This window comes from Schistocerca nitens, chromosome 2 (assembly GCF_023898315.1).
Source record: "Schistocerca nitens isolate TAMUIC-IGC-003100 chromosome 2, iqSchNite1.1, whole genome shotgun sequence".
NCBI lineage: Eukaryota > Metazoa > Arthropoda > Insecta > Orthoptera > Acrididae > Schistocerca > Schistocerca nitens.
Genome location: NC_064615.1, coordinates 745,162,454 through 745,189,222, shown reverse-complemented (window position 1 = coordinate 745,189,222; position 26,769 = coordinate 745,162,454). Strand labels below are relative to the sequence as shown.

Here is a 26,769-nt window from a genome sequence, read left to right as displayed (position 1 = left end):
TAGTAAATTACAAAGTGATTCCATCTTAATCAAGTCCTAGCTAGTCCTCAGAGTTACTTAACAATTTCGTGGTATACCAGTTACCATAACACCCCATAAGGACAAAATGGTAAATAATTAATTTTTCACCAAGACTTAACACTGAAGATGGATGAAGAACAAGGCAAACACATGGAGAAGTAAGAGATCAGGGCCTGCAAGATTGACACCAGCACATACATCCTCAGTTTTGATGGGGATTCACATACAAAGAAAGATTAGATAATATGTCTTCCCAGTGTACTACTCACTGCATAATTTGTGAAGACTGTGGCCACCTACTTCACCAAAATTCACCGTACGTGTTACCAAAGGAATCTGTCAGTTGCAGGAGCAACACCTCGTACAGGTCCACAAAGTGTGAGACACTAATTAAGGAACACAACGTAGAGGAGCTGAAGGTCTCTGATTGCCTTTCAAATTTTGAAATTTGGAAAAGTATGGTTTTGGTTATATTATGTCTCCATGATTACGATTTTTGCCACTCCTGTGTCCAGGTCATTAGCAGTATGTGGTGTATGTATTCACTCGACATCGACCTCTGCTAGTTGAACAAATAAACTTGACCATGGGGGTGGTAGGTTCCCCCATCTCATGTATTATGTGGCACCTTCTTCCAAAACCACTTCCTGCAATCAGCCAGAGAATAAAAATCGATCCTATCCCAGAACTACACCTGGGCACCAGCATTTGGATATTGCTGCAAAGTCCTGAGTTTTTGAGAGTCCTCTTTGATAAAAAGCTGACATGGCCGCCTCATGTTCGTCAACTAGAAACCATATGTGAGAGCTTAACACTTTGTGCTTCCTTGCCCACACCTCTTGGGGTGTGGATTGTGCTATTCTTCTTCATGTTTACAAGGTCCTGGTCTCTTCTTGATTGGACTATGTTTGCTAGGTTTATGGCTTAGTGGTACCTTCAGCTTTTGATATTGTTTAACCCAGTCCACCATCATGGAGTAAGATTCCATAGACATGCTCACTTATGTCACAATCTGAAAATTTCCTAATCATCCAGCTCATCAGATTCTTTTTGCACACAAAGAGCATTGACCCCCTGACATCTGCCCTTTGGTGGACTTTCCAGTTGGATTACGCCTTGAAGCCCTGTGCTGAGGCTTTCATAAAACCTCTGTAGAATGTGTTCCTGTGTTTTCCACTGCTTCCTTCCCCCACTCCCCCTCCCCCCCTCCCTCCTCCCTCTCTTGGTTAGCACATATGGAACAATCTGTTTTGAGGACGTAAAGCTTCAGTCGTCCCGTGACCTTTTGGTATGTGTTTCTCTATGTTCTTCAGCAATATCTGGCTGCTTCTGTCATGTACATTGATGGCTCTAAAACATGGATAAGATAGGATATGCTTTTAAATATCCTACTGCTAAGGAACAACATTTGTTGGCGAAAATGTGTAGTGGTATTGCAGCAGAGCTGATAGCAATTAATGGAGACTAAGCTTCATCAAACAGACTTCCCTAAACTGCATCATTATTTGCAGTGATTCAATGAGCAGCTTCCATTTTATTGATCACCATGTGATATCTGCCATTCTTGAGTACTGCCTTTTCAGTTGCCTTTTTTTTTCAGTCCCAAGGCATGTGCAAACAAGACAACTACTTAATGGAGATGGAACAACATCTGATGGGCTACTGTCTCTTCAGTAAACTCTACACTATGGCTATATGGCACTACTCCTTCCTTTTCTCGTGACATGATTATTTCTCTCACAGTATTTTACTGTTGCCAGTCCAACTTAGATTCATTGTGTTTTCAGCTTTCTCACTTTTAATATTACAAATACCCTTATCAGAAGGGTATTATACACCTTTTTTTGGTTATCTTATGTTAAACCCTACCATTAAATTTGACTTTTACAGACGCGACAGTATTTTCTCTAATATTACAGGCATCTTTGGTCAATTCAATATTTTTCACAATAGTCTGTGTTCCCACAATAGTCATGAAAAATATTAAAGATAATAATAAAATAAATATTAATAAATACAGGGCTATTACAAATGATTGAAGCGATTTCATAAATTCACTGTAGCTCCATTCATTGACATATGGTCACGACACACTACAGATACGTAGAAAAACCATAAAGTTTTGTTCGGCTGAAGCCACACTTCAGGTTTCTGCCGCCAGAGCGCTCGAGAGCGCAGTGAGACAAAATGGCGACAGGAGCCGAGAAAGCGTATGTCGTGCTTGAAATGCACTCACATCAGTCAGTCATAACAGGGCAACGACACTTCAGGACGAAGTTCAACAAAGATCCACCAACTGCTAACTCCATTCGGCGATGGTATGCGCAGTTTAAAGCTTCTGGATGCCTCTGTAAGGGGAAATCAACGGGTCGGCCTGCAGTGAGCGAAGAAACGGTTGAACGCGTGCAGGCAAGTTTCACGCGTAGCCCGCGGAAGTCGACGCATAAAGCAAGCAGGGAGCTAAACGTACCACAGCCGACGGTTTGGAAAATCTTACGGAAAAGGCTAAAGCAGAAGCCTTACCATTTACAATTGTTACAAGCCCTGACACCCGATGACAAAGTCAAATGCTTTGAATTTTCGGCGTGGTTGCAACAGCTCATGGAAGAGGATGCGTTCAGTGCAAAACTTGTTTTCAGTGATGAAGCAACATTTTTTCTTAATGGTGAAATGAACAGACACAATGTGCAAATCTGGGCGGTAGAGAATCCTCACGCATTCGTGCAGCAAATTCGCAATTCACCAAAAGTTAACGTGTTTTGTGCAATCTCACGGTTTAAAGTATACAGCCCCTTTTTCTTCTGCGAAAAAAACGTTACAGGACACGTGTATCTGGACATGCTGGAAAATTGGCTCATGCCACAACTGGAGACCAACAGCGCCGACTTCATCTTTCAACAGGATGGTGCTCCACCGCACTTCCATCATGATGTTCGGCATTTCTTAAACAGGAGATTGGAAAACCGATGGATCGGTCGTGATGGAGATCATGATCAGCAATTCATGTCATGGCCTCCACGCTCTCCCGACTTAACCCCATGTGATTTCTTTCTGTGGGGTTATATGAAAGATTCAGTGTTTAAACCTCCTCTACCAAGAAACGTGCCAGAACTGCGAGCTCGCATCAACGATGCTTTCGAACTCATTGATGGGGACATGCTGCGCCGAGTGTGGGAGGAACTTGATTATCGGCTTGATGTCTGCCGAATCACTAAAGGGGCACATATCGAACATTTGTGAATGCCTAAAAAAACTTTTTGAGTTTTTGTATGTGTGTGCAAAGCATTGTGAAAATATCTCAAATAATAAAGTTATTGTAGAGCTGTGAAATCACTTCAATCATTTGTAATAACCCTGTACAATATAACAGTTTGGTGTGGATCAGGTGAAGCATAAGCCATTCATGTTAGTGTAATTTCCAGGCAATGGTTGGCACAGTGGAGGGGTACAGAATGGTAATTAGAGGGTCATGGGACTGAGTCCCTATGTGGATACGTATTTTTAGCCCTTCATCACTTTGGCAGGAGTCAGCTGTGGGTGAAGTTCCTTTCACCACAGATTAGCGTCGGGGAGTACTCGTCTGCCCTCTGACCTGCACACCAGCCCACCCCCTGTGCTTTTATCTCTCTCTAAATTATTTATCAGCTGTGTCATTCCTTATTACTTTCAGTGCCTCAATTTTTCCACTCTTACATACTATCATTGTTTGACCAGATTTCTGGTTGTCATTAACTCCACATGTGTTTTCTCTTGAATGAGGGACTGATAATCCCACTTCTAGTCCCTTAAACCCCCCTAAACATCAAGCCGAAACTACTGCTACTCCCAACAAATTCAAACCTTGACTACAGGGTCCCACATGGCATCTTCCTATATGCCAAATTGGGCAGCCTAGAAAAATCTTCCAGAGCCTCCCAATATCCTTTATAGTGGTATCTGGTTATTGATGACTGTTTATTAACTCTAAAGAAGCTCATTGTACAAAAGCCTAGCCTCTCAGTGCTTTGGCAAAGATCAATGTGTAGCATAAAGCTCATCTAAATGTTCCAAATCTTGTTTGTGAAACGTGTCTACCATTTAATTATAAAAAGGGTTGCAGTTATATTTAGTCTTTCCAGTATTAGTAATATGTGGATCCTAGAGAAATTTATTCAATATTTTTTTCTTCTGTCATCTTTTTTATATTTGGATTTTCAGATATTGTGATTTCCGCCACTGGATTTCAATCCATTGTAATTGTTACAAAGAGACCACACCTGTTTGTCAGCACCGATTTCACCCAAATATTGGCATATGCAGGGCATGGCCAGAAATGAAAGTGACAGATGTGGGAGCTCCAGGTTACCAAACATTTAGAAAAAAATAGCAATTTGGTGTGGATTATGTGAGGCATGAGCCATTTATGTTAGTGTAATTTCCAGGCAATGGTTGGCACAGTGGATGGGTACAGAATGGTAATTAGAGGATTGTGGGACTGAGTCCTTATGTGGATACTTACTTTCATTTATTTTTTTATTTTAAATTTTTATGTTACATGAAGAGTCTTCCTCCACTTCCTCATATTCCCCTCAATTGTCAACTTCTTCAGACCATATCAGCCTGTTGTTGCACACAAAAGTATACTCGAATAAAACCTCTGCTATTTTCTCGACTATTTTAATTCAATTTTGAATGTATCCTTCAGTTATTATTGTAGAACTTTCTGATGTGATTAGACTGTTTTTGGACAAACAATGTAAACTATAATTGAGCGCCATTTTTAGTTGTTGTTTCAACACTTTGCTGTAGATGCTGTTATTGCCTGGCTCCTGTTTTTCTTCTAACATTTTTCCAGACGGGACAGTATTTTCTCTAATATTACAGACATCTTTGGTCAATTCAATATTTTTCACAATAGTCTGTGTTCTCACAATAGTCTTGAAAAATATTAAAGATAATAATAAAATAAATATTAATAAATACAATATACTGAGTATTATTTTGGTGTATTTGCAATGTAAGTAACATAAAAGTTGAAATAAAAAATAAAAATAAAAGATGTTCCCATAACAGACTGTGCCCCACGACCCTCGGACTAGATGCTGTACTCTTTCCTCTGTGCCAACTGCTGCCTGAAAACTACACTAACAAGAATGGGTCACACATCGCAAGACATGCCAAAAACGTTATTTTTCCTAAATGCTTGGCTGTCTGGAGATCCCCAGTTTTCAATATCATTTTTGGTCAAGCTTTGCATACACCATTCATTTGTACTAAATCAGTGGTGACATCCCCTTCTTAGTAACTTTCAGTTGTCGGTTTTTTTTCAGCACCATAAACATATTTATGTCAATTTGAATGTGGTGGTGGTGGTGGTGGTGGTGATGATGATGACGACGATTGGTTTGTGGGGCACCCAACTGTGCAGTCATCAGCACCCACACAAGGTCCCAATTTCTACACAGTCCATTTTCTTTTCACAGTCATATCTAGTCACTCTCACAAATGATGATGATGATGATGATGATGATGATGATGAAATAATGAGGATAACACAAACACCCAATCCCCGGGCAGAGAAAATCCCCAACCCAGCCGGGAATTGAACCCGGGACGCTGTGATCCAGAGGCAACAATGCTAGCCCCTAGACCACAGGCTGCGGACAATTTTAATGTGAGATTAAGACTTAAAATTAATACAATTTTGTTGTGTCAATAAAAAATATAGAGCTGTTCCTGTCAAAATAATGCCTGAATGCTCAACAATTTTATTTAAAACCCACTACTGAAAGTATAAAAATAAACTGACCAGTCTCCAAATGCAGACAATATTTCAATTATTTGTGAAGAATTTGGCCCAATGTATATAATGTAGTGTATTTGATCATCACATTCTTGCAGAAAGCATGTAGAGTGAGCCACCACTGCAATGGTATATGTGTTTTTGGTAGCTTCAGTTTAACACTAGGACAGTGGAGTTTATTACATCCCTAAAATAGTGGTAAGGGGTCATTTTGACCCCACATAAAATATTTTCATATTTGACTTAAATAAGTACTTTTTTTAGTGTTTGTTAATCCATACTTTATTTCTTGTAATCACAACATTTACTTACAATTTTAAAAAATAATTAATAATTTATTTGAACAACAATGTATCATAAAGATTTATTGCTGCTAGTGCTGACAAGTTTCTTAGCTTTTTGTTGTTGTTGTGGTCTTCAGTCCTGAGACTGGTTTGATGAAGCTCTCCATGCTACTCTATCCTGTGCAAGCTTCTTCATCTCCCAGTACCTACCGCAACCTACATCTTTCTGAATCTGCTTAGGGTATTCATCTCTTGGTCTCCCTCTATGATTTTTACCCTCCACGCTGCCCTCCAATACTAAATTGGTGATACCTTGGTGCCTCAGAACATGTCCTACCAGCCCATCCCTTCTTCCAGTCAAGTTGTGCCACAAACTCCTCTTCTCCCCAATTCTACTTCTTAGCTATACATTTTAATTTATTAACTGTTCATACAACCTTCTAGACACATTTAGTATATTTGGTCCATTTTACTCTCACATGTGTGTTCCAATCAGCTCTGTATTACTTTTCACTCAAGTCATTTGAAGCTGCTAGATGCACAGGTGATTCCTGTTTCACCTGCAGATTTTCCACACACGGCTTTGTGGCACTTTTCACAGTTTTCACTGGTCTTGTTGCTTGAGGCTGATTTAGCTCTTCCTCCACTTTTTAGGTGATTTTAGTCCCATATCCTTTTCCTTTGCCTGATGTTTTTGCTCTTTCGTTCCCTTGAGTTCATTTGCCAGTTGAAACATGAATTTCTTCCTTTCTAATTTCTTGTTCGTTATTATGTTATACATGATCCATGCATTTATTGCCGCCATGTCCAGTATGTTGTAGGAGACATGCATTGGCCATCTCCTTCATGCAACCTTTGTAGTATATTTACAGGTCATTTTATCAACCACGCCCACCCTATACTTTGTTGCATTGTGGAATGTTATGGTTTCAGGTTTTTTGTTTCCTTCCTTGCTTATTGCTGCTTCAGCTAGCAACATACTCAGAAGAGTGACAGTTTTATTCTTTTTTTTCCTTGGTATACAGTTGAGGTGCTGTCTGTATTGCCACTATTGTGCAATGTTGTGGTGGAGTGTATATCGGCATTCGGGTTCCTTACTTCATCGGGGATGTCACAGCGTATCTTGTTCATTGTACCAAGTAATGAAGTTTTCTTTCCTTTGAGTCTTTTAGCAAGTTGAAGTGACGTAAAGAAGTTGTCTGTGGTCAGATTTCTTCCTTGACCTACAAAGGGCTCCATGAGACGTAGAAAGATGTACTCTCCAAGTGGTTGTTTCTCGCTATGCATGTTCTCTTTGCTGAGGTATGGGAAAGCATTACGTATTACTTTGTCATTACATCAACAGTCAACCAGAATTTGAGTCCATATTGGTCTGGTTTGTTGGACATGAGTTGAGTAAACCTACATCTTGCTTTGCTTGGTAGCAGTTGCTCGACAATGGTTTTCTTTGGGGCAGTAAGCGCAAATACTGTTTTCAATGAATTTTCCCCAAATTTCAGATACAAGAGTGAAATTGTTGGCTGCCAGGCATTCAGCCCAGGTGATTTTTCATCAAAATGGAGAAATCTGAGAAGCTCTTGAAATCTGTCCCTTGGTATAAAGTCCTTAATAAAAGCGGGCCCCCAAGAATCGACCAGAGATCATCCACAGACATACCTTTTGTGCACAATACACCCCGAACATACGTAATGGCTCTCAGTTTCTCCAGTTCCTCAAGTAACACAGTCATTGTTTTTTAGTACCTTTTGAGTATTTGATTGTGTGTGTTTCTTCATGAAACGTAGCATTGCTTCATCAAAAGTAAGCTGGAAGGCACTGATGACTGAGTTGTCTATTCGTTGGCAAGCATAAGCAGTGGAACCTCCTCTCTCCTTCAGAACATTCACAGCTGACCGCCTTCCAGAAGATGGAATAATTTCCAATCTCCCACACTGTTTCATCCCTTGCAATCATCTTTGTAGATACTTTCAACTGTACCTTCTATGGAGAAAGAGGTGATCATTGATGTATATCAGCATCTGAATCCTATTCCACCAATCACCCTAATCACCCCTTGTTTTCAATGTCTTCATCTTCATTTGTGTCAGGTACAAAATAATAATAATAAAAATAATCAGTGAAGCCAATTTCCGATTACACTTCAGAATTCTCTAGGAGATGTAACACTTCTTCATCAGAAAGCCCACACTGATGATACATGTTCGAAAACGTGTTTCACGGGCAAAGACTGCATGATTGACACAGCATAAGCTGTGGTGGACTGGAATGTACACATGCCAAGTTGCAACAATGAGGAGCAACTAGCTGGCCGCTGTGGCTGAGTGGTTCTAGGCGCTTCAGCCTGGAACTGCGCTGCTGCTACGCTCGCAGGTTCGAATCCTGCCTTGGGCATGGATGTGTGTGATGTCCTTAGGTTAGTTAGGTTTACCTAGTTCTAATTGTAGGGGACTGATGACCTCAGATGTTAAGTCCCATAGTGCTTAGAGCCATCTGCACCGTTTTTGAGGAGCAACTGCTGTGCGTTCCTGCTCACTGTTGTGACTGTATTGTTGGATAATTTATGTTTCCAGTGTATTGTTGGATAATTACTTATATTCAGAAGAGAAATTACAGTGGGGTCAAATTGACCCATTTCGCCATTCTATGTATACTGAATGAAACGGTGAAGAAAATTAAAATATTTTATAAATGCTAAAACATCTTCAGAAAGAGGAGAAAAAATTAAAACAGGCATATAATTCCATTAACGAAGTAAATAAATTGGATATGACAGTGAACGAAAAACGTATGATGGGATGATTTTGACCCCTTCCACCAGTCTAGTGTTAAGACCAATAGAAAAATATTAATGTTAACTTTGATTATTTCTGTGTTATGGGCATTAGGCTGTGTTCTAAATTACCACTCAAAAAATCACTGTGCCATATCCACATAATTTGGATAATTTGGCTGATGACAGAAATAATTAAAATTGAAGAAACATTTGACTTGCAAAAGCAGTAGTATTTGGAATAATGTGTAGGATTTCTGTAACATGGTACATCTCTTTTTTTAAATCCAGTGTCTGTCTGCATTTCATTTGAAGCCATAACATGTGTGACGCCTACTCAGAATGTTTTCAGAATGCACTGCAAGTTCTTGCTTCTCTCTACATATATCTTCAGACCTTCTCAGTGTAGTGCCACCAAGTTTTGTGCACTTTCTCTCTAAATACTCGCTGAAGACTTCACTTTGCAATTTCATGGAGAGGTTGTTAAGGATTAATGCATAGGCAGATACAGCTTTTAAAAGAGACCCAAAATGTGGCCTGCTCATAGTTTCTTTGACCTCTGGGAATGGACAGAAACCACTCAGTGAACTCTAGACTGTGTAATGGATGCCAGAGTCAATGGAAATGCATCTTTATTTCTTAACCTAAGAATAAGCACATTGTGTTGGAGAAAGGCCCCACACAGGTCTTTGTTTGAATAATTCTTTGAGCCTTTCAGAATGCTTAGGAAAGCACAAAAAGTTTTCGTTCAATAAATTTTTCTTTTTACACTGTAATATTAGATGGTTAAACAACTAAATGAACTTCTAATCTTAGCTCATTAATTCAGTGTTTATGTTGATTTAGTGGCAACTGTAGAAGCGTGGAAAAAGCATATGTTCATGTAGTACTTTTATAATTATTATAATCTGTAGGTCAGTTATAAAAACCTGATCTTCTTGGAAAAAACTTCAAACTTCACTACACTGCCTGTTGTACTTGCACCAAAATCTGACCCCCCCCCCCCCCCAAAAAAAAAAAAAAAAAAAAAAAAAAAGTTGGTTATGCCTCGGAAAGACGTTTGATGATTATATGTAATTGTAAGAAATAATGTTCTGCATTTAAAAATGTAAGTGTAGCACAATGAATGTTAATTGAGATACTTCTTGAATTTCAGTTTCACAAATTGCAAAGGCCATCTTTATTCATGTCCATTGGATACCTTTCCTTTCGTGAGATGACTGTTGTGGTGTCATAAGCATGACTGTTAACCATGAGCAACTGTGATGATTGCATGTGCTGCAGTAGTGTCTTTCTTACGTTGTTGATGGTAGCAAAAGAGAAAACAGAGAGGGAAACTCAGTACCGAGGTGTATCCTTCCTCTCATGGATAATGCCAAGGGTGTCACCAACTGTAAAATACCCATCAACAGTCACATACGCCTTCAATTCATGAGATGGTGCAAAGAGGTTGGAAATTTAACCCAGAACCTCTGCAGAAGATGTGGTGATATGGAACGTTATAGCACCACCTCTCCTTGTCTTGCCATCCAGATATGGCAATGAAAATTTTTATTACCAGCGTAATAGGTTGATTACCCTCAACTGGTGCACCATCTCATGAGACTCAGTTGGAGGACTCAGCTGCATAGGCTGTTTTATTAATGGCAATATTATTAAATGAAAATTATCTCCATATCAATGTTACACTAATGATTTTTAGGTTACGACAATCTGTATGCATGTGAACAAAGGCAATGTTGGTTTTGTCTCAGTTTATGAAAACATCATCAGTGGCTGTATGTTTAGGTATTGTTCTTCAGGTGCAGTTCTGCTTGCAGTACTAAAAACAATTTTCAGCACAGGACACAATCTGCTTACACATTCTACCACCATTTTAGCTTGTGTGTGTGTGTGTGTCTTCATTATAAGAAATAATACTAGTTGTAAAATAATTGCTAGTTACAAAAATTGCATTATTAATAAATACTTGTGCAGTATCATGAAATCATTATAATTAACATCAGTACTCAATTTATAATAGGAGAAATGTGCTAAGCTGGAAGCCATTGTTCGTCAAGAGCAACGTAGGATGGTAGAATTACAAACAACTCTGAGTGAAGAGAGGATGATTTGGCAACAGAGACTGGAATCTGAAAAATCATTAATTCATCAGTTGAGAACAGATATGGTTTTTGTAAAAACTCAGAAAGAAGGCCTTGAAAAGCAGGTAGGAATTGGAAGTGTGATGAAGAGTTTGTAAAAACAACTTGAATACAATTACTCTTTTTTTTTTCTTTTTTGAAAATACTCATGTGATCACAATTCCTCAATGACTTGGCATCTTTCGTGTACAAAATTTGTAAAAGTTCCTGTAATGAAGTGGACAAGCTAAATGCAATATTTAGTAAACATTATTTACAGTAATTTTTTAAAAAAGAATATAAACACTATAAGTAGAGTTTTACATTATCCTAAAAGTTTAACTTCCAAATAGTGTTCCTAACAACAAGAGGACATCTACAGTCAAACACTAGAAAAAAATTGGGCAGATATTTTAAGAAACAGGCTGACAAAGGTCAGGAACTCGCACGAAGTAACAATTTTTCAAAGGACAGCATGTTTGTATTTGACTGTCAGCTTTGTTAAGCCACTAAGGGAACTATGTTGACTTTGGATTGAAATGTTCCTTTATGCCAGAAAATATTCAAATTTTTTATGTGTTTGTAGACATGAAATCTTCCACTTGGGCATTTACCTACAGCCAAAATTTTAATCGAGTTCAGTGACATAAAACTAGCAGCAAGATGAAAATGTTGTCCTTCAAACAGATATAGATGACTGAGAATCTTGTTCAACAACAGATAATCACCAAATAATGAGTTTTTTTACATATACAACTTCATGTCATTTAATAGTTTTGAAGTTTAGATTTGTATTCGTAAATAGTTATTTAGGCATTCTTTCTACAATGTAATAGAACTTTTGTAACTATATAATAAGCTACCAAGTCCCAGTTCTTGTTTTAAGTGCTTATCTACTGTCCACAAAATGAGTTATTATCTGTTCTGTCAACTGATAAGATTTCACCCATGATTTACCAGCTTTGTATGCAAGATCTTCTCTGTTCTCATCCTAGTAAACCAATGTTTGCTTTCAAGGAATTAATTGAAGTAATATGTTATGTGATTTAATAATAATAACCATGAGGCCTGTGGTGCGCTCCAATATATGTTGAATATTTGTGACAGCTGGAATTTTCACACTGGGAATTGTCAGGCTGCAATTGTGACCATGTCATGTCTGCTGTAATCCTAAACTTTCTAAATGCTACTTCAAGATTAATCAATACAAGAAACATGTTCCTTTTTATCATAATCTTGCCTCTCTTTGTACAAATTGTACAACTTTGCTTCCGCTGTTTTTCCCCAACATTTGAGGCTTTAATGAAACAAATTGGTTACACATATATCATTCAAAGTATTTTCCATTGCTGGCGACTACTTTCTCCTGCACTTTCGGGCAGTGTACGAATACTGCGTCGAAAAAATTATTCTTATTTTGAAGCGATCCACAAATCGATACAATTTGTGACTTCGGAAGTGTTGGTCGGCCGAGCTATGCGCCATTAATCTAGACAGGCGATAGTCTGAAGGGAGCAATGTCTGAAGAATACGGCGGATGGGGTAGGACTTTCCATTTTAACATTTCCAAGTATGTTTTGACCTCTTTTGCAATGTGGTGTCGAGCGTTGTCATACTGCAAAATCACTTTATCGTACCTCTCGCTGCATTGCGGCCGTTTGTCTTTTAATGCTCTGCTCAAACCCATTAATTGCATTCGATAATGAGCAGCTGTGATTGTTTCAATTGGTTTTAACACCTCATAGTACATGACGCCGAGCTGGTCCCACCAGATGCAGAGCATGATCTTGGAGCCGTTAATATTCGGTTTGGCCATCGACGTAGAAGCATGGCCGGGATATCCCCATGATTTTTTTTTGCATTTAGGGTCACACATTGTTGTCCCCGGTCACAATGCGAGGCAGAAATCCCTTCCGTATTTGCCTCTGAAGCAACTGTTCACACACACACACACACACACACACACACACACACACACGCTGTTCAACATCTCTTGGTTTCAGCTCACACAGGACCCAAGTTCCTTCTTTCTGAATTATGCCCATAGGCTTAAGATGTTTTGAAATGGCTTGCTGTGTCAGTCCCACTAATCATGCCAATTCTTCTTGAGTTTGATGTGAGTCTTCAATCGGCAATGTCTCCAATTCTGCATATTCGAAAACATTCTCTCTTCCACCACTATGCTGGTCTACGGCATTAAAATCACCATTCTAGAAATGTTGAAACCACTCACGACACGTTCTTTCACTAATAGTGTCCTTACCATACGTACTTGAGAGCATTTGATGAAACTCAGCCGCTGTTTTCTTCGTATTGAAACAAAACAGTAACACCTCCTGCAGATGGCGAGAATTAGGCTTGTAAACTGAAATTTTGAATCAAGAACGACTTTATGATGCAGACACAAATTGACTAATGATTGAAAGAGGTTATGTTGACCGAGGTCCAAGCTAACTGCCTGACATCTGCGATCTGTTTCTTTCGACTGCTACTTACCATTGTCGCCACCTATCGGCAAACGGCGGAAGCCAAGTTGTACACCTTGTAACATTTTTCCCTCATTATATTCCCCATTTGTCCCCTCCACTACTTTTTTGTTCAGCCTATTTTGAAAACTTGTAACTCATTGACAGTTTTTACTTGTTTGTGTTGGGAAGACTGTGTTCCTCTTACTTGCTTGTGTACATGACCATTTTCTCTTCTTGTTGTAGTTTTAAGTGCAAGGCGACAAGGGACAGGCTCAGTTTCAATAAAAGTTAACAATAAAACATAGTTAAAAGTTAACAAATCTTTACTTCTAGGCAAATAATTACTTACAAGTTTTGTTTCCTGTGGATTTATGCATTGTTTACTTTGATACTTTGTGTATTCACACTTGCAAATTAGCCGCTACCACCAAATCTAACTGTACACTGTACTCACTGAAGCAAATTTTTATCCTTATTCAGGTAGTCCCTATAGTTCAAACACAATACAGAAGTGTTGCTATACAATATTACCCATACCTGTGCTTGTTTTCTTAAGGACGCCACTTAATTGTTATTAAACTAGGTACTCAGACCTATTAATCAACAATACTGTAGAAGGCAGCATATGAACCTAAGACCTATTTTCTAGTAAAATATGCAGTACATACGTATTCAATAAAACTAATATTTCCTTGCAGAAAGGAAGCGTATGACTTTAAGACCCATTTTCTAATACGGGGTGCAGCACAGTAATAATATACAAAAGTAATATTTCCAAAAAGGACAGGACCAGTTTCCTTCTCTCATTGCTTCATCTTCAGCGCGACATTAAACTCTAATCTAATCTTACTTTTACCTGAAAGCAGTGACTGATTAGAAGAGTAGATTTAAAATCTGCAATTATTTTATGTCAGACTTAATAATTAAAGTGTGTAACAGCCACATCTCTTGTTGATAGCTCTTAGCTGCCCAAGAAAAAATGAGCGCTTATCAGTTGGAAATCGACACTCTTCGAAAAAAATTACACTCGCTGCAGGAAATAGAAGCATCCTTTCAGGGCCGCTATACTGCTGCATGCCAGGAAGCAGATAAAGCACGTCGTCTTTTGGAACATGCACATTCACAGCAGGTGAGTACATTAGTTTGATACAATATTATATATTTCCATAATTTGTTATAATTACAAGCATTCATAGTAGCTCACTCTTCGTACTGATTGAAAAGTAGTGCCCATTATAATTTTAAGCTTGCCCTTTCCACTGCTCACAATTGCTATGCTAACAAGACATTTATTAATGCTTTAGTTCAAAGTTAAATATACTGAGGTAATTCTCTCCATGCCCATAGTAATGTACAAGGTAAATGCAGCCTTGATTGGTGCTAAATGGCATACAACTTGGTATTTCAATCAGAAATAGCTGGATTTGTTGTGTGCTGAAGCTAGGATTACTGAGATGGTGGCGAGACAGCAGCACCAATTGTTTACTACTGTAAGCTCTGAGTTTTGTTCAGCAACATCTGTTTGTTGCAGTGGTAGACAATTGTGCATATTAGAGAGCAAAAATCTTGCTGAACCAAGGTATACAAAATTGTATGTTTGTAAATAAAGTGAATAATTGTTGAAGTGAAACATTCATATACAAGTCTCCCCTGAGGCATCTTGACTAAGTCAAATTGTGTTAGGTTTGACCATTCATTAAATGCTCTCCTACAGACTATCCATACTTTCCATTTTAGTCATTAGCACAGCATAACACTCACAGAAATTCCTCGAAGTAAAAATATGAAAAATAAAGGAGAGGCAACCATTCACCTTCAGCAGGCTGATGTATGGTGCATATGCACACTTAACAGAACACAGAATTAACTTGTGTTTGAGCCCTGTCTCTTCTTCTTGCAGATAGTACACACATTCACAAATACAAACACACAGATACCCAAACACACACTACCAAGGCCGCAACAACACTGATTATTAGAGAGCAGTACATAATATGGATAGGGAAGCTATGATATGAACAATGACATAGGAAAAGAGGAGGTGAGGCAGTGAGAGACAGGTTGGCTGAGGTTTAAGCCAGGGGAGCGTGAGGATGCAAGATATATTGGAGAGAGAATACCCACCGGCATAGTTCAGAGAAACTTGGGCTTTAAAGGAGTATCCAAATGGGATGTGTAGTGCAGCAGCTGTTTGTCTTTTGTGTTGAGATGCACAACATATTCAGCCACTAGACAGTCAAGATTGCAGTTCAGTCGCTGCCTCCTGCTGCAGTCCAGTCACAGACATATCCTACCCAACAAAATGTAAGGCCACATGTGAAAGAAGCTTTGTTATATATCAACCAAGGTGCATTCTATGTGTACATGATAGGTAACTGTTACAGCATAAAGTCAGCACTGGCACGCCAGTCAGGAATCACAGAGAAGAGAAGGCTGTGAGAAGAGGTCAGCTTACCGACCTCACTCCAGGACAACAATGCAACAGCAACGGCCCCTGGTTGAAGATGACGTAAGCACTGTGCCCAACAGGTGGCACTCACTTTGGTATCGGCTTCAAAGTTAGCCACTTCGTTAGCCGATGCATCGTAGCCTCATCATTAGCAATCTCTTCATAACACAGTTAGAGACCAGCAGTCACTGCTGCAGTTCAGTTGACAGACTTTTGTTAGTAGTGGTCACTAGGACCGGAAGTGTTACTTGTGTTTGTGTTCTGAAGAAGACTGATTATTTTGTATGTCGCCCTTTGCTTGCAACATATCTGTGAGATTGCACTTGTGGATGATCGTGTGTAAAGGACTACAAGAATTCTCAGATCAGAGTTAAGTATTTGTACTTGTCTCGTTGTAGTAAAACTCATTCATAAGAGTTGTTTGATTGTTTGTCTAGCGAACCGAGTATGCAGGATTCCTAGACACAACAGTAACCAACTGTCTGCTTCCATGAATGGCCACTGCCAACCTGTGGCCAACTGCAAACTCAACCATCCAGTTGCCGAACAGGCTGCTAACAATATGCAATGATTTGCAACAGCTGTTTCACTGTGCATACCGTTTGGACGTTCCCTTTCAACACTGTTTCTCTGAACTACGCAGGTGGGAATTGTCTCATCGGAATATGCTGCGTCCTTGCAGTCCCTCTGGCCTAAATTTCCACTAGCCTTTTTTTCCCACTGCCTCACGTTATCTTTCTTTTTTGTTATTGTATACACCATTCCTTTTCTGTCAAGACTGTGTTCTTCTTCCTCCACCCTCTTCTCTCTACAGCTCTTTACATGCTATACCCCTTCAGAACTCTTTTCATCTTGGGTAACTACTGAGTCGTCTTGTCTTTACTGCTCCTTCCCTGCACTATCCTGCTACCTCCTCCTTGCATTATACGTCCTTGCCTAGTCCCTCCCCACATCCACCAGCCCAGACAACAGCTCTCTTAATCAGTGTTGCCATGGCTGGTAGTCATTTGGGTGTCTGTATATTTCTATGTGTGAAGAAGAAGATGAAGTAGAAGAGGAGCCAGGGTTCAAAAGTTAGTTAATACTCTGTTCTATTGTTCCTGTGCCTGTGCTTGTGTGTGTGTGGGGGGGGGGGGCGCTCATATTTCTTAAAGTATGGATTTTAGAGCCCATGTGTACTAGACTTTTTTTCCTTAAAATGATCATTCCTGTCATATTCCTGAATATGACCATTCCTCTTGAGACATTATGTTTAAGGGACCCCAGCATCCAGTGTTTGCTTCAGCAGATGTCATCTGTGAAAATGACTCTCCTTAAGATAAATAGTGCAACACAGACATGTGGTAATATTGCAGTAAATATCGCTTGTATATTACCACCAGTGAAATCAATGATTACAACATGAAAAATTTACTGCATTTCATACTGTTCTGTATCTCATTGTGAGGTGTTCGAGCAGATGAGATTATTGAAGGAACAAATATCTAGAACTTCCAGAAAGATTAAAACTATGTGCCTTTTTGCCTTTCGTGGGCAAGTGCTCTCTCTATCAACTGAGCTACCCAAACACAACTCATGACCCATCCTTACAGCTTTACTTCTGCCAGACCTCATCTCCTAATTACATCCCAAGTAAGTCTCGGTCCGGCACACAGTTTTTATCTGCCAGGATATTTCATACAAGTGCACATTCTGCTGCAGATTGAAAATCCTGTGCAAGTCTCTTCATCTCTGAGTAACTTCTGCAACCTATGTCCTTCTGAATCTGCTTACCATATTCATTTCTTGGCCTCCCTCCATGATTTCAGTTTATCCAGGTCCCATCTCCTCAAATTCCCACCTACTTAGCCATCTCAAACATATTGCTCACCAAGTGGAAGACTTTAGTCATGGCTGGCTCTCCCAGGGCTATCAGTAGCTCTAACAGGAAGTTGTCTGCTCCTAGGGCCTAGTTTCAACTTAAGTCTTTCAGTGCTTTATCGAAGTCCTCATGCAGTATCATATGTCCCTTGTCATCTTCATCTATCATCTATGTCCTTTTTTGCTTCCATAATATGACCCTCAGGTACATCTCCCTTGTATAGGCCCTCTGTATACTCCTTCCACTTTTGCTTTCCCTTCTTTGCTTAGGATGGCTTTCCATCTGAGCTCATGATATTCATGCAGGTGGTTCTCTTTTCTCCATAGATATCTTTAATTTCCATGTAAGCGGCATCTGCCGTATCCCTAGTGATATGTGCTTCTACATCCTTACATTCGCCCTCTAGCCAATCCTACTTAGCCATTTTGAACTTCCTGTCAATTAAATTCAATATCTCTTGTGATACCAAAGAATTTTTACTAGCCCTCATCTTTTTATCTACTTGATCCTCTGCTGCCTTGACTCTCTCAGAGCTACCCATTCTTCTTCTACCATATTCCTTTTTCCTGTTCTTCTAGATTGTTTCAATTTATCCAGGTCCCATGTCCTTAAAGTCCTATCTTTTTGCAATTTCTTAGTTTTAATCTGCAGTTCATAATCTATAAATTGTGGTCAGAGTCCACATCTGCCCCTGGAAATGCCTGCAATTTAAAATTTGGTTCCAAAATTTCTGTCTTACCATTACATAATCAGTCTGAAACCTTCTGGTGTCTCCAGGTCTCTTCCATGTATACAAACTTCTTTCATGATTCTCAAACCAAGTGTTAACGATGATTAAATTACGCTCTGTGTAAAATTCTACCAGGTGTCTTTCTCTTTCATTCCTTACTCCCATTCCATATTCACCTACTACTTTTCCATCTCTTCCATTTCCTGCTATCGACTTCCAGTCCCCCACGACTTAAATTTTTGTCTTCCTTAACTATCAGAATAATTTCTTTTATCTCGTCATACATTTTCTCAATCTCCTCCTTGTCTGGGGAGCTAGTTGGCATATAAATTTGTATAACTGTGGTGGGTGTGGGCTACTTGTATATTTTGGCTACACTAATGTGTTCACTATGCTGATCATATTCACTGTGCTATTCATAGTAGCTTTTCCACTTTCCTATTTTTTTGTTCGTTATTAAACCTACTCCTGTACTACTGATTTTGTATTTATAAGCCTATATTCACCTGACCAGATGTCCTGTTCCTCCTGCCAGTGAATTCACTAATTCCCACTTTATGTAACTTAACCCTATCCATTTTCCTTTATAAATTTTCTAACCTACCGGCTCAATTAAGGGATCCGACATTCCACAATCCGATCCATAGAATGCCACAAATATCTACTCTAAATACTCAAGAACACCGGCTATCAAACTTTTTTAGGAATGGAACCCTTTGGAAATACTAAATATTTTATGAAGTCATAAAATAAGTAAAAATTGGCTTTATGTTCATTAGTTAATGATAATCATGTAATGAAAATCATACAGAAATAGGTACATTATAAGCTACTGAGTTATACAACAATATAAAAAACAACCCACATCACATTAATATAATACACAAAATAACACTATATTGATTCCACTGTAAATTGATTTCATTTAATGGGAGATATGAAGTTACTTTTTATTTTTAACCAACTGTTTAACATCACACTTGAGAGGACAGAGTTTGAGACACATGTCAGGTTAGAAGCCTCCAGTTTATTGTGGTATTTTGTCTTCATAAACGCATATGCTGAGAATACCGTTTCACTCAAGTATGTTGTTGGAAATAGGAAATGAACAGTCGGAGCCTGTGTGGCAAGTTGTGGATATTAATCACAAACTCTGTGCCAAAAATAATCAGTTGACATTGTTTTAAACAATGATTCCATTCTTGAATCTGATGTCATTTCTAAAAAATGATTCAAAGATGTCATTTGACATATTTTCTGTCTTCTGCAAATTTGATACAAAAGGCTTTTCAGTTTTGTGTTCTGCTCTTCCAGAAAACATGTCCCCAAAGGTGCACATATCACAGAGAATTGGATGAATTCTTCAAATATTTCATATGGTAATCCTGTTGTCTCACTAATGAACACATTCATGCCAATAAAGTGTTCTAGTTCTCTCTTGCCAACACAATCAATCCAAATAGCTGACTTATTTTGAAGGTGGTTATTTTTTTTATTACTATTGAAAATATTGTCTTCTTTCCTTTTAAAGATAGATTTTATTTATTGACTTTTCCAAGTATATCTGCCAATAAAGCTAGTCTGAACAACCCAGTCACATTGCTCAAATGGTCTTTTAACATAAAAGACATATAAGTTATAAAAGTTTGTAATTCAGCTCTTAGTTTATTAAAATTCTACCCTGAGGTAACCACCTAACCTCAGTGTGGAGCACAGTGACTTACGTCTGCTACCATAATCTTCACACAATACTGAAAGCAGTTGGCACTGAAGATGGCATGATTTAATGCAATTACAGTATTTATTTTTATTGCTTATCAATAACCAGATTTGGATATAGTGCAATCTTCTGTATCGGGAGTGCTTGGCTGTGCAGGGTGCCATGGCTGGGACAACAGTTTGGCACTTTACATTTTATCAGTGATATCGCTCCTGATTATTAGTCGTTGCCCTGGCTCCATTTGTACAAATATCAATACTATCATACCACTAAAGATGCTTTGTTTTAAAAAAATATTGTTAATTGTGTTAAAGAATTATTTTCCTGTAGTTATAGTTGGCAGCAATGCACACATAAACATGTCTTCTTCACTTGAATGCTTATAAGGATATCACACAATTATCAGCAAGATGGCCAGTCCAGCAACATTAGTTGACTCACACATTTGCAAGACAAGTTTGTTGTGTAGAAGGTGACCAAATAATTCTTATTTTATATGTCCTGCGAGATCGTTAATTCGATGCAAAACAGTGCCATTCAAAAGTGGTACTGTAGGAAGATGCTCTTTAGATTTTTTCTCAAGCATACAGTGTGTTATGTCTGCCATACACGGTTTTATTAAATTTTCAGTGATAGTGTGTGCTTCGGCCACTTGTGCAGTGTGATAGCTGACCAAATATAATGGCTGTATGGTTTTTTTTCATTCTCAGTTTCGGTCGCATATTTCATAGTGTTTTTAACTTCTTAATAGTTGTTCTTTCTTACATATAAAAAGATCCTTCATTCTTGTCTTTGCAAAAGGGGTGTGTAATTTCTTAATGTCAGCACATCTTAGTTTTACCCTGGAACTATTCAGAAGTAATTTGCTACATAACATGCAGAGAGGTGAGCTGAGAGTATCAGCAAATCTGACATTGATGTAAAATTCGTCATACTTTCTTTTTTTCCCTTTTAGCCAGTCATTAGATACACCTTGGTTTGAAACCAAGTTGTTATATCACCTTCTCAAATCTCATGGGCTTCATAGGAAATTTTTGAAATTGATGCTGCATCTTCAGGACGAATTGCTTTTGAACTCACGATACAGGATTTTATTGTAACACCTTTAAACCAAGGCTCCATTCTGTCTTTTTAAAATCAACAGTTTAATTTTACTTTGTGACAAACATAGAATAATATAACCACAAGATATTGTCTTTTACAGCTATAGTCAATAACAAATACAAATTAAATACTCTGTGATCCGAGTGCAGTGATCGGATGTCAAATTGAACTCTGCGTTGCAGTCACAGATAGAGTAGGAACTGTACTTTGTGCTGTGTGGATCTATGTAGCTCCGGGCGGTGAACATAAATAGCAATGCGACAAGCCACTTTGAGGGGGTTCGAGACGTTAGTGGATGAGTGAGAGATGGAGCTAGAGAGAGGGGGGAGGGGGAGGGGAGAAGTAGGGAGGGAGTATCAGGTTGTGACATACTTACTCATACACGCTAAATTGTTTTGTTTGTAGTTTGTGAGCATAGCATTATTGTAGATTTATTATGCTGCTTGTTGCCTCATTTGCGACTATGACAATACTTGATGTGCTTTATGCTTAAAATTGATATTGTTTTGGCGGAGCCCGTGCAGAGTCCCAGTGCTCCGCCAACCACAATTTGAGTATCACTGCTCTGTAGATTGACTTGCAAGTCTAACCAACAGAGAAAATGGCCAAGGGGTATCTAATCATGTCAACAAAGGAAGGAACACTATCCTGTTGGGTAATTGAGATCAGAATTGGAGGGAGTTCAAATCGAAATTTGAGGGTTGCATACATTAGAAATCAAGTGTTACTGTTTTGTCAGTGCTTCATTATTTTCCTTCCTTCCTATTAAATTCCCATGGGTATGGTAAGTCTGAGAATTGTGGTGTTGCAGTCACCTCATTCTTGTTGACTCATTTCTTCATGCTAAAGCATGCAGAGGTGAAAGTTGAGTGTATAATCTTGCTGTTGTATTGTGTCACTGACAGGCAAAAATGACTGACTCTTAGGATCAGATAACCAGTAACAAAGCTGTTTTTTGTAAGACTGCAGAGGATATGAGACAAAAATAAGTGATGCAGTGAATGTAACTGCAAATTTTTTCCACAAGAGGAAGAGTTATGTCTGGAAGAAGTTTGATGCTATAACCTATGTTTCAGACATAAAAAGTTTACCCAGTGCAAACAAAATGGTTGTATACTTGTTTAATAAACAAGCAGTTTTTGAAAACTCGCTCACACTAGCTGATCAAAAGTATCTAGACACTGGTGGACACCAGTATGGAGTGTGTCCACCCTTCACTTTTATGATGGCTTGAACTCTGCTGGGGACACTTTTAGGAAGGTGTGTGTCTGTCTGTTGAGGGATGTCAGCCCATTTTTGCCGTTGAATGCTGGGTTTTGGAGTGAAGTCAGTGTTGTAATTCATCCCAAAGATTCTCCATTGGCCAGGATAGGCCAGTCCAGTCCATCTCATCTCAAGGAAATTATTGTCCACAAACCATTGCATCACAGATGTGTTGTAATGCTGATACAAATGGTCATCATCTCTGAACTGTTCTTCTACTGTATACAGTACACAATGCCATAAAATGTGTTTGTATCTGTCTGCATTTAGCATATTATTAAGCACAATACAGGGATCACAGTCTAACCATGAAAAACACACTATACCATAACTCCACCTCCTTCCTACTGCACTGTTGGCGTGACACATGGTGCCAGGTTACATTCTCCAGACGTTAGCCAACCCCCCACCCCGTGCGATTCCCACAGGGTATACCGTAATTCATATCCCGAAATCATTCGTTTACAGTCATGCATCATACAGTAGTGTTGCTCTTTACATCATCTCAAGTGCCGCTAAGTATTGACTACAGAAATGTGATGCTTATGAGGAGCTGCTCAACATTGTACCCTCCCCCCCCTTTTTTTTTAACTCCCTACACACACACACATTGCGGTAGCTGATCTGCTGGTAGGACTTCGGGACTAGAGAGAGACTCTTTACCTCAGGGGGCTCACAGCTTTTTCATGCGTATGAGCACTGGGCACCAAACTTTTGCAGCACCTCCTTCCTTTCATATGCTGCAATCCCTTGTCTCTGACTATTCTGCCTTCTCTTGCTCTGTTTCTCATCCTGGCAGCCTTTGATGTTGACCTGGCTATTCCCTAGGGTCTGCCTTCCTTTCTTGGAATATTCTTTCATTCACCAGCTTTTGGCTGAAGTAATATGTGGTCCACTTTTGGTTTGACCTTCATTTTCCATATGTTTCTTTAGTGTGGACTGACTGTGGAAGGACACTTTTAAATAGTGCCTACTGCATGCATTGTTAAAGATCACCTGCACACAATACCTGCGTAGGCTCTTACTTGTGCTTTAAAGCCAACAAAGTATTCATCCGATGTGGTGGGATCATTGCATACTCTTTTGGTTGGGTCCACTGACAATGCAAGAATTACACTGCTCATGCTGAGCTACTAGTTCCCCATGCATGCCAAGGAGATCCCTGTCTTCATGGGCCATCAAGATTTAAGACAGGGCTATCGTGTCAGATGGTCTGTGCTGCGACTAGGTTCTGATCTGGCTGTCTCTTCACATAGAAATTGAAATTTCAGCTTGGAGAATTACAACCCCACTGCTCTCTCTGCCCTGGATATCCAATGGCAAAAGGGGCAAGCCAGGTATCTAGGAGTGGAACAGTTTTTAATATTTAGTATGTACTCAAACTGAAGGAGATAATTTTATTGCAATAAAACCTTTATTTTTTGTGGAACATATTGAAGATAAATTTGGAGAAGTTGAATCATTAGGAAAATGTGCAATGGATGGCCATTGGTTACAGCCTCTTCTAATGCACAATATACAACTCTTCAATCATGTGAACATTTGTGTGTTATACTGATGACCATTTCGCCACATAAGACTTTGAATACAGTCTGATGAATCATCTTGTACCGAGACATTATACTCCAAACAAATGAGGAGCTACATGCTAATTTTGATTGGCAAGCCATACCTTTTGTCTGACACATCCATGAGGGTTGTAAGGACAATAGCTACAGGCTAATTTTGAGTGGCAAGGCATACATTTTGTCCGACACATCCATGGATGTTGTAATGACAATAGAATAGATACAAGTGCCTTTATCGTAGCCTTTGAAGGAAATGCCCTTGCAGAAGTAGTCAGTCATGGATACAGCTGTGACTTGAAACCTTATGTCCCACTACCCATGAGGTGCATTTGATGCTTCCGTTTTCGTCACATGTCATCCAGCTGTATGAAGGGCCCAAAATGTGATAACTGCAGACAATTACTCCATGAGAGTACTCCTTGTCAACAACCACCTTTGTGTGTTAGCTACAAGGAACACCATCCTTCACATTCACAAGTCTTCCAGAAAAAAAAGAAAGAAAATACAGGAATATAAATCTGTTGACTGTACGTCATAGGCTGAGGCACATAAAAATCACCTTGTTGATGACATCAAATGATGTGAAACGCACAGCCAATACTTCCACCTCATTTCATTGAGACCAATTCTCCCATCCTCCTCCTCTCTTGTGGTTCTCACGACACCATCTTTGGGAACCACTGCCATACCCTGGCTGGAGGAACAGCATCTCCCGGTGATAGGGCTCCCTCTTGAGACACTTCTCTCTGGAAACCCACAGATCAGATTCCAGCCAATGGTTGAAGGAAAAATGATCTGTGGGTCCCAGGACTGCCCGCTCTTCATCTGTCCCATTGCTCATCGCAGATAGATCCATGCAAGAATCCCAGTCACCGAAGGCTGCAAAGGAGAAAGAGAACAAGAACAAGAATTGGGGTAAGGCTACTCTGGTTAACATTAATGTGCCAGTTTCCCCACACCATCAGACTCTGAACCCATGTGAACTGATGTGGTTCCACAGCTATTGATGATAGGATCCTGGGGCATGACCAGGTCTCCTTGCCCCTTCACACATAACCTGGACACCCATAACATGATCATTCAGTGGAACTGTAATGGATATCACTGTCATCTGCCGGAACTACAACACCTTATTTCCTCCCCTTCTGCAATTCATGTTGCTCTGCAAGAAGTGCACTTCACTGATGACCATTCTCCAACACTCTTAAGGTTATCACCCATTTGTCAGAACTGTGATGTACTTGAAGGGGCATATATAGAATGTGCATTGGTTCGCACTGATGTGTTCGTGAGTGGAGTCCCCTTTGTACCAAGTTCGAAACGATAGCGATGTGACCACAAACGACCTCAGTCATCATCATTTGCAATTTTTACGTACCTCAAGCAGGCGACAATTCTTGCCTTGAATTGACCCCCATAGTCTAACAACACCCCTCCCCTCTCTGCCTCTTTCTTCCTACTTGGGTATTTCAATCCAGTCCACCCCCTGTGGGGAAGTACAATGTTGGTTCTCCTACCTACTTCAGAGCCACCATTGCTGCTGTCGATCTGAAGATTTCTTACCCCAGCCTTGTGGTTTCACTATCATGGTCACTTTGCAGTGGTGTTTGACAGCAACCACTTTCCATTGATCCTATTGCTTCCTTGTTACCCCTCAGACTAATCAGTTACCACAGTGGCTGCTTTGCAGAGTCAACTCCCAGTTGTATCCCTCTGCTGCTACCTTTGCCCCTCTCTGTCAAATTGCATCAACGGGACTGTGCAAGGCATCTCTGACACAATCGCCCACACTTCTGGAACTGCAGTTCCCCTTTCCTCACATCCCATCCACCAATGGCAGTGCCATGATAGACCAAAGACATTTCAGTAGCTGTTCAGGGTCACCAAAGAGCCCTACATATCAAGCTACGTTCTTTGCAGATGAAGCATATCAGTTCTAAGCGGCTTTATGCTAAGGTTTGCTATCTAATTAAGCACATTAATGAGGAATGCTGGGAGCTCTAGGTCTCCTCCCTTGTAATGTACGCCTGTACATCCCAGGTACTGAGCTCTTTTTCTTGTTTTGGATGGATTTTAAGTGATCGATATACTGAGAGGTGCCAAGTCTTTACTTGTTCCCTGTAATAACAGTTACCTTCTTTTATGAATTTCCCAGTCGCTCTCATGTTTTTTCTTGATGTTGTGGCCCTGCTATGCAGTGCCAGATATTTGACCACTGATTTATTTTCCAGTTGCAGAGGGGCAGTGACATTAAGAGAGCTTCTACATTTAAACAACTCACTATGAAATCACAAAACATGATTTCCATAATTATTCTATATAGAAATAAGTTGTCTTTTGAGACATGTTGATACATGATGCTCCAATGTTTGAAAAATGGTTCAAATGTCTCTGAGCACAATGGGACTTAACATCTGAGGTCATCAGTCCCCTAGAACTTAGAACTACTTAAACCTAACTAACCTAGGGACATCACACACATCCATGCCCGAGGCAGGATTCGCGCGGTTCCAGACAGAAGCGTCTAGAACCACTCGGCCACAACATTATTGCTTGGCCAAAACCATAAATTCCTACTTAACTTGAGAGAGCTTAGCATAGAGTCTGTATAGCAAGATTCATTTTT

At 39.5% G+C, this 26,769-nt stretch overlaps 1 protein-coding gene across 1 annotated transcript in view; it reads left to right on the top strand.

Annotated features, from left to right (window-relative positions):
• The window catches only part of LOC126236970 (golgin subfamily B member 1-like), a 535,118-nt gene that overhangs the window by 443,466 nt on the left and 64,883 nt on the right, over nt 1-26,769 (top strand). Inside the window, exons 45-46 of the mRNA XM_049946677.1 lie at nt 10,881-11,066; nt 14,407-14,577. Coding sequence (XP_049802634.1) covers nt 10,881-11,066; nt 14,407-14,577 — 357 coding nt within the window. The remainder of the gene's footprint in view (nt 1-10,880; nt 11,067-14,406; nt 14,578-26,769) is intronic.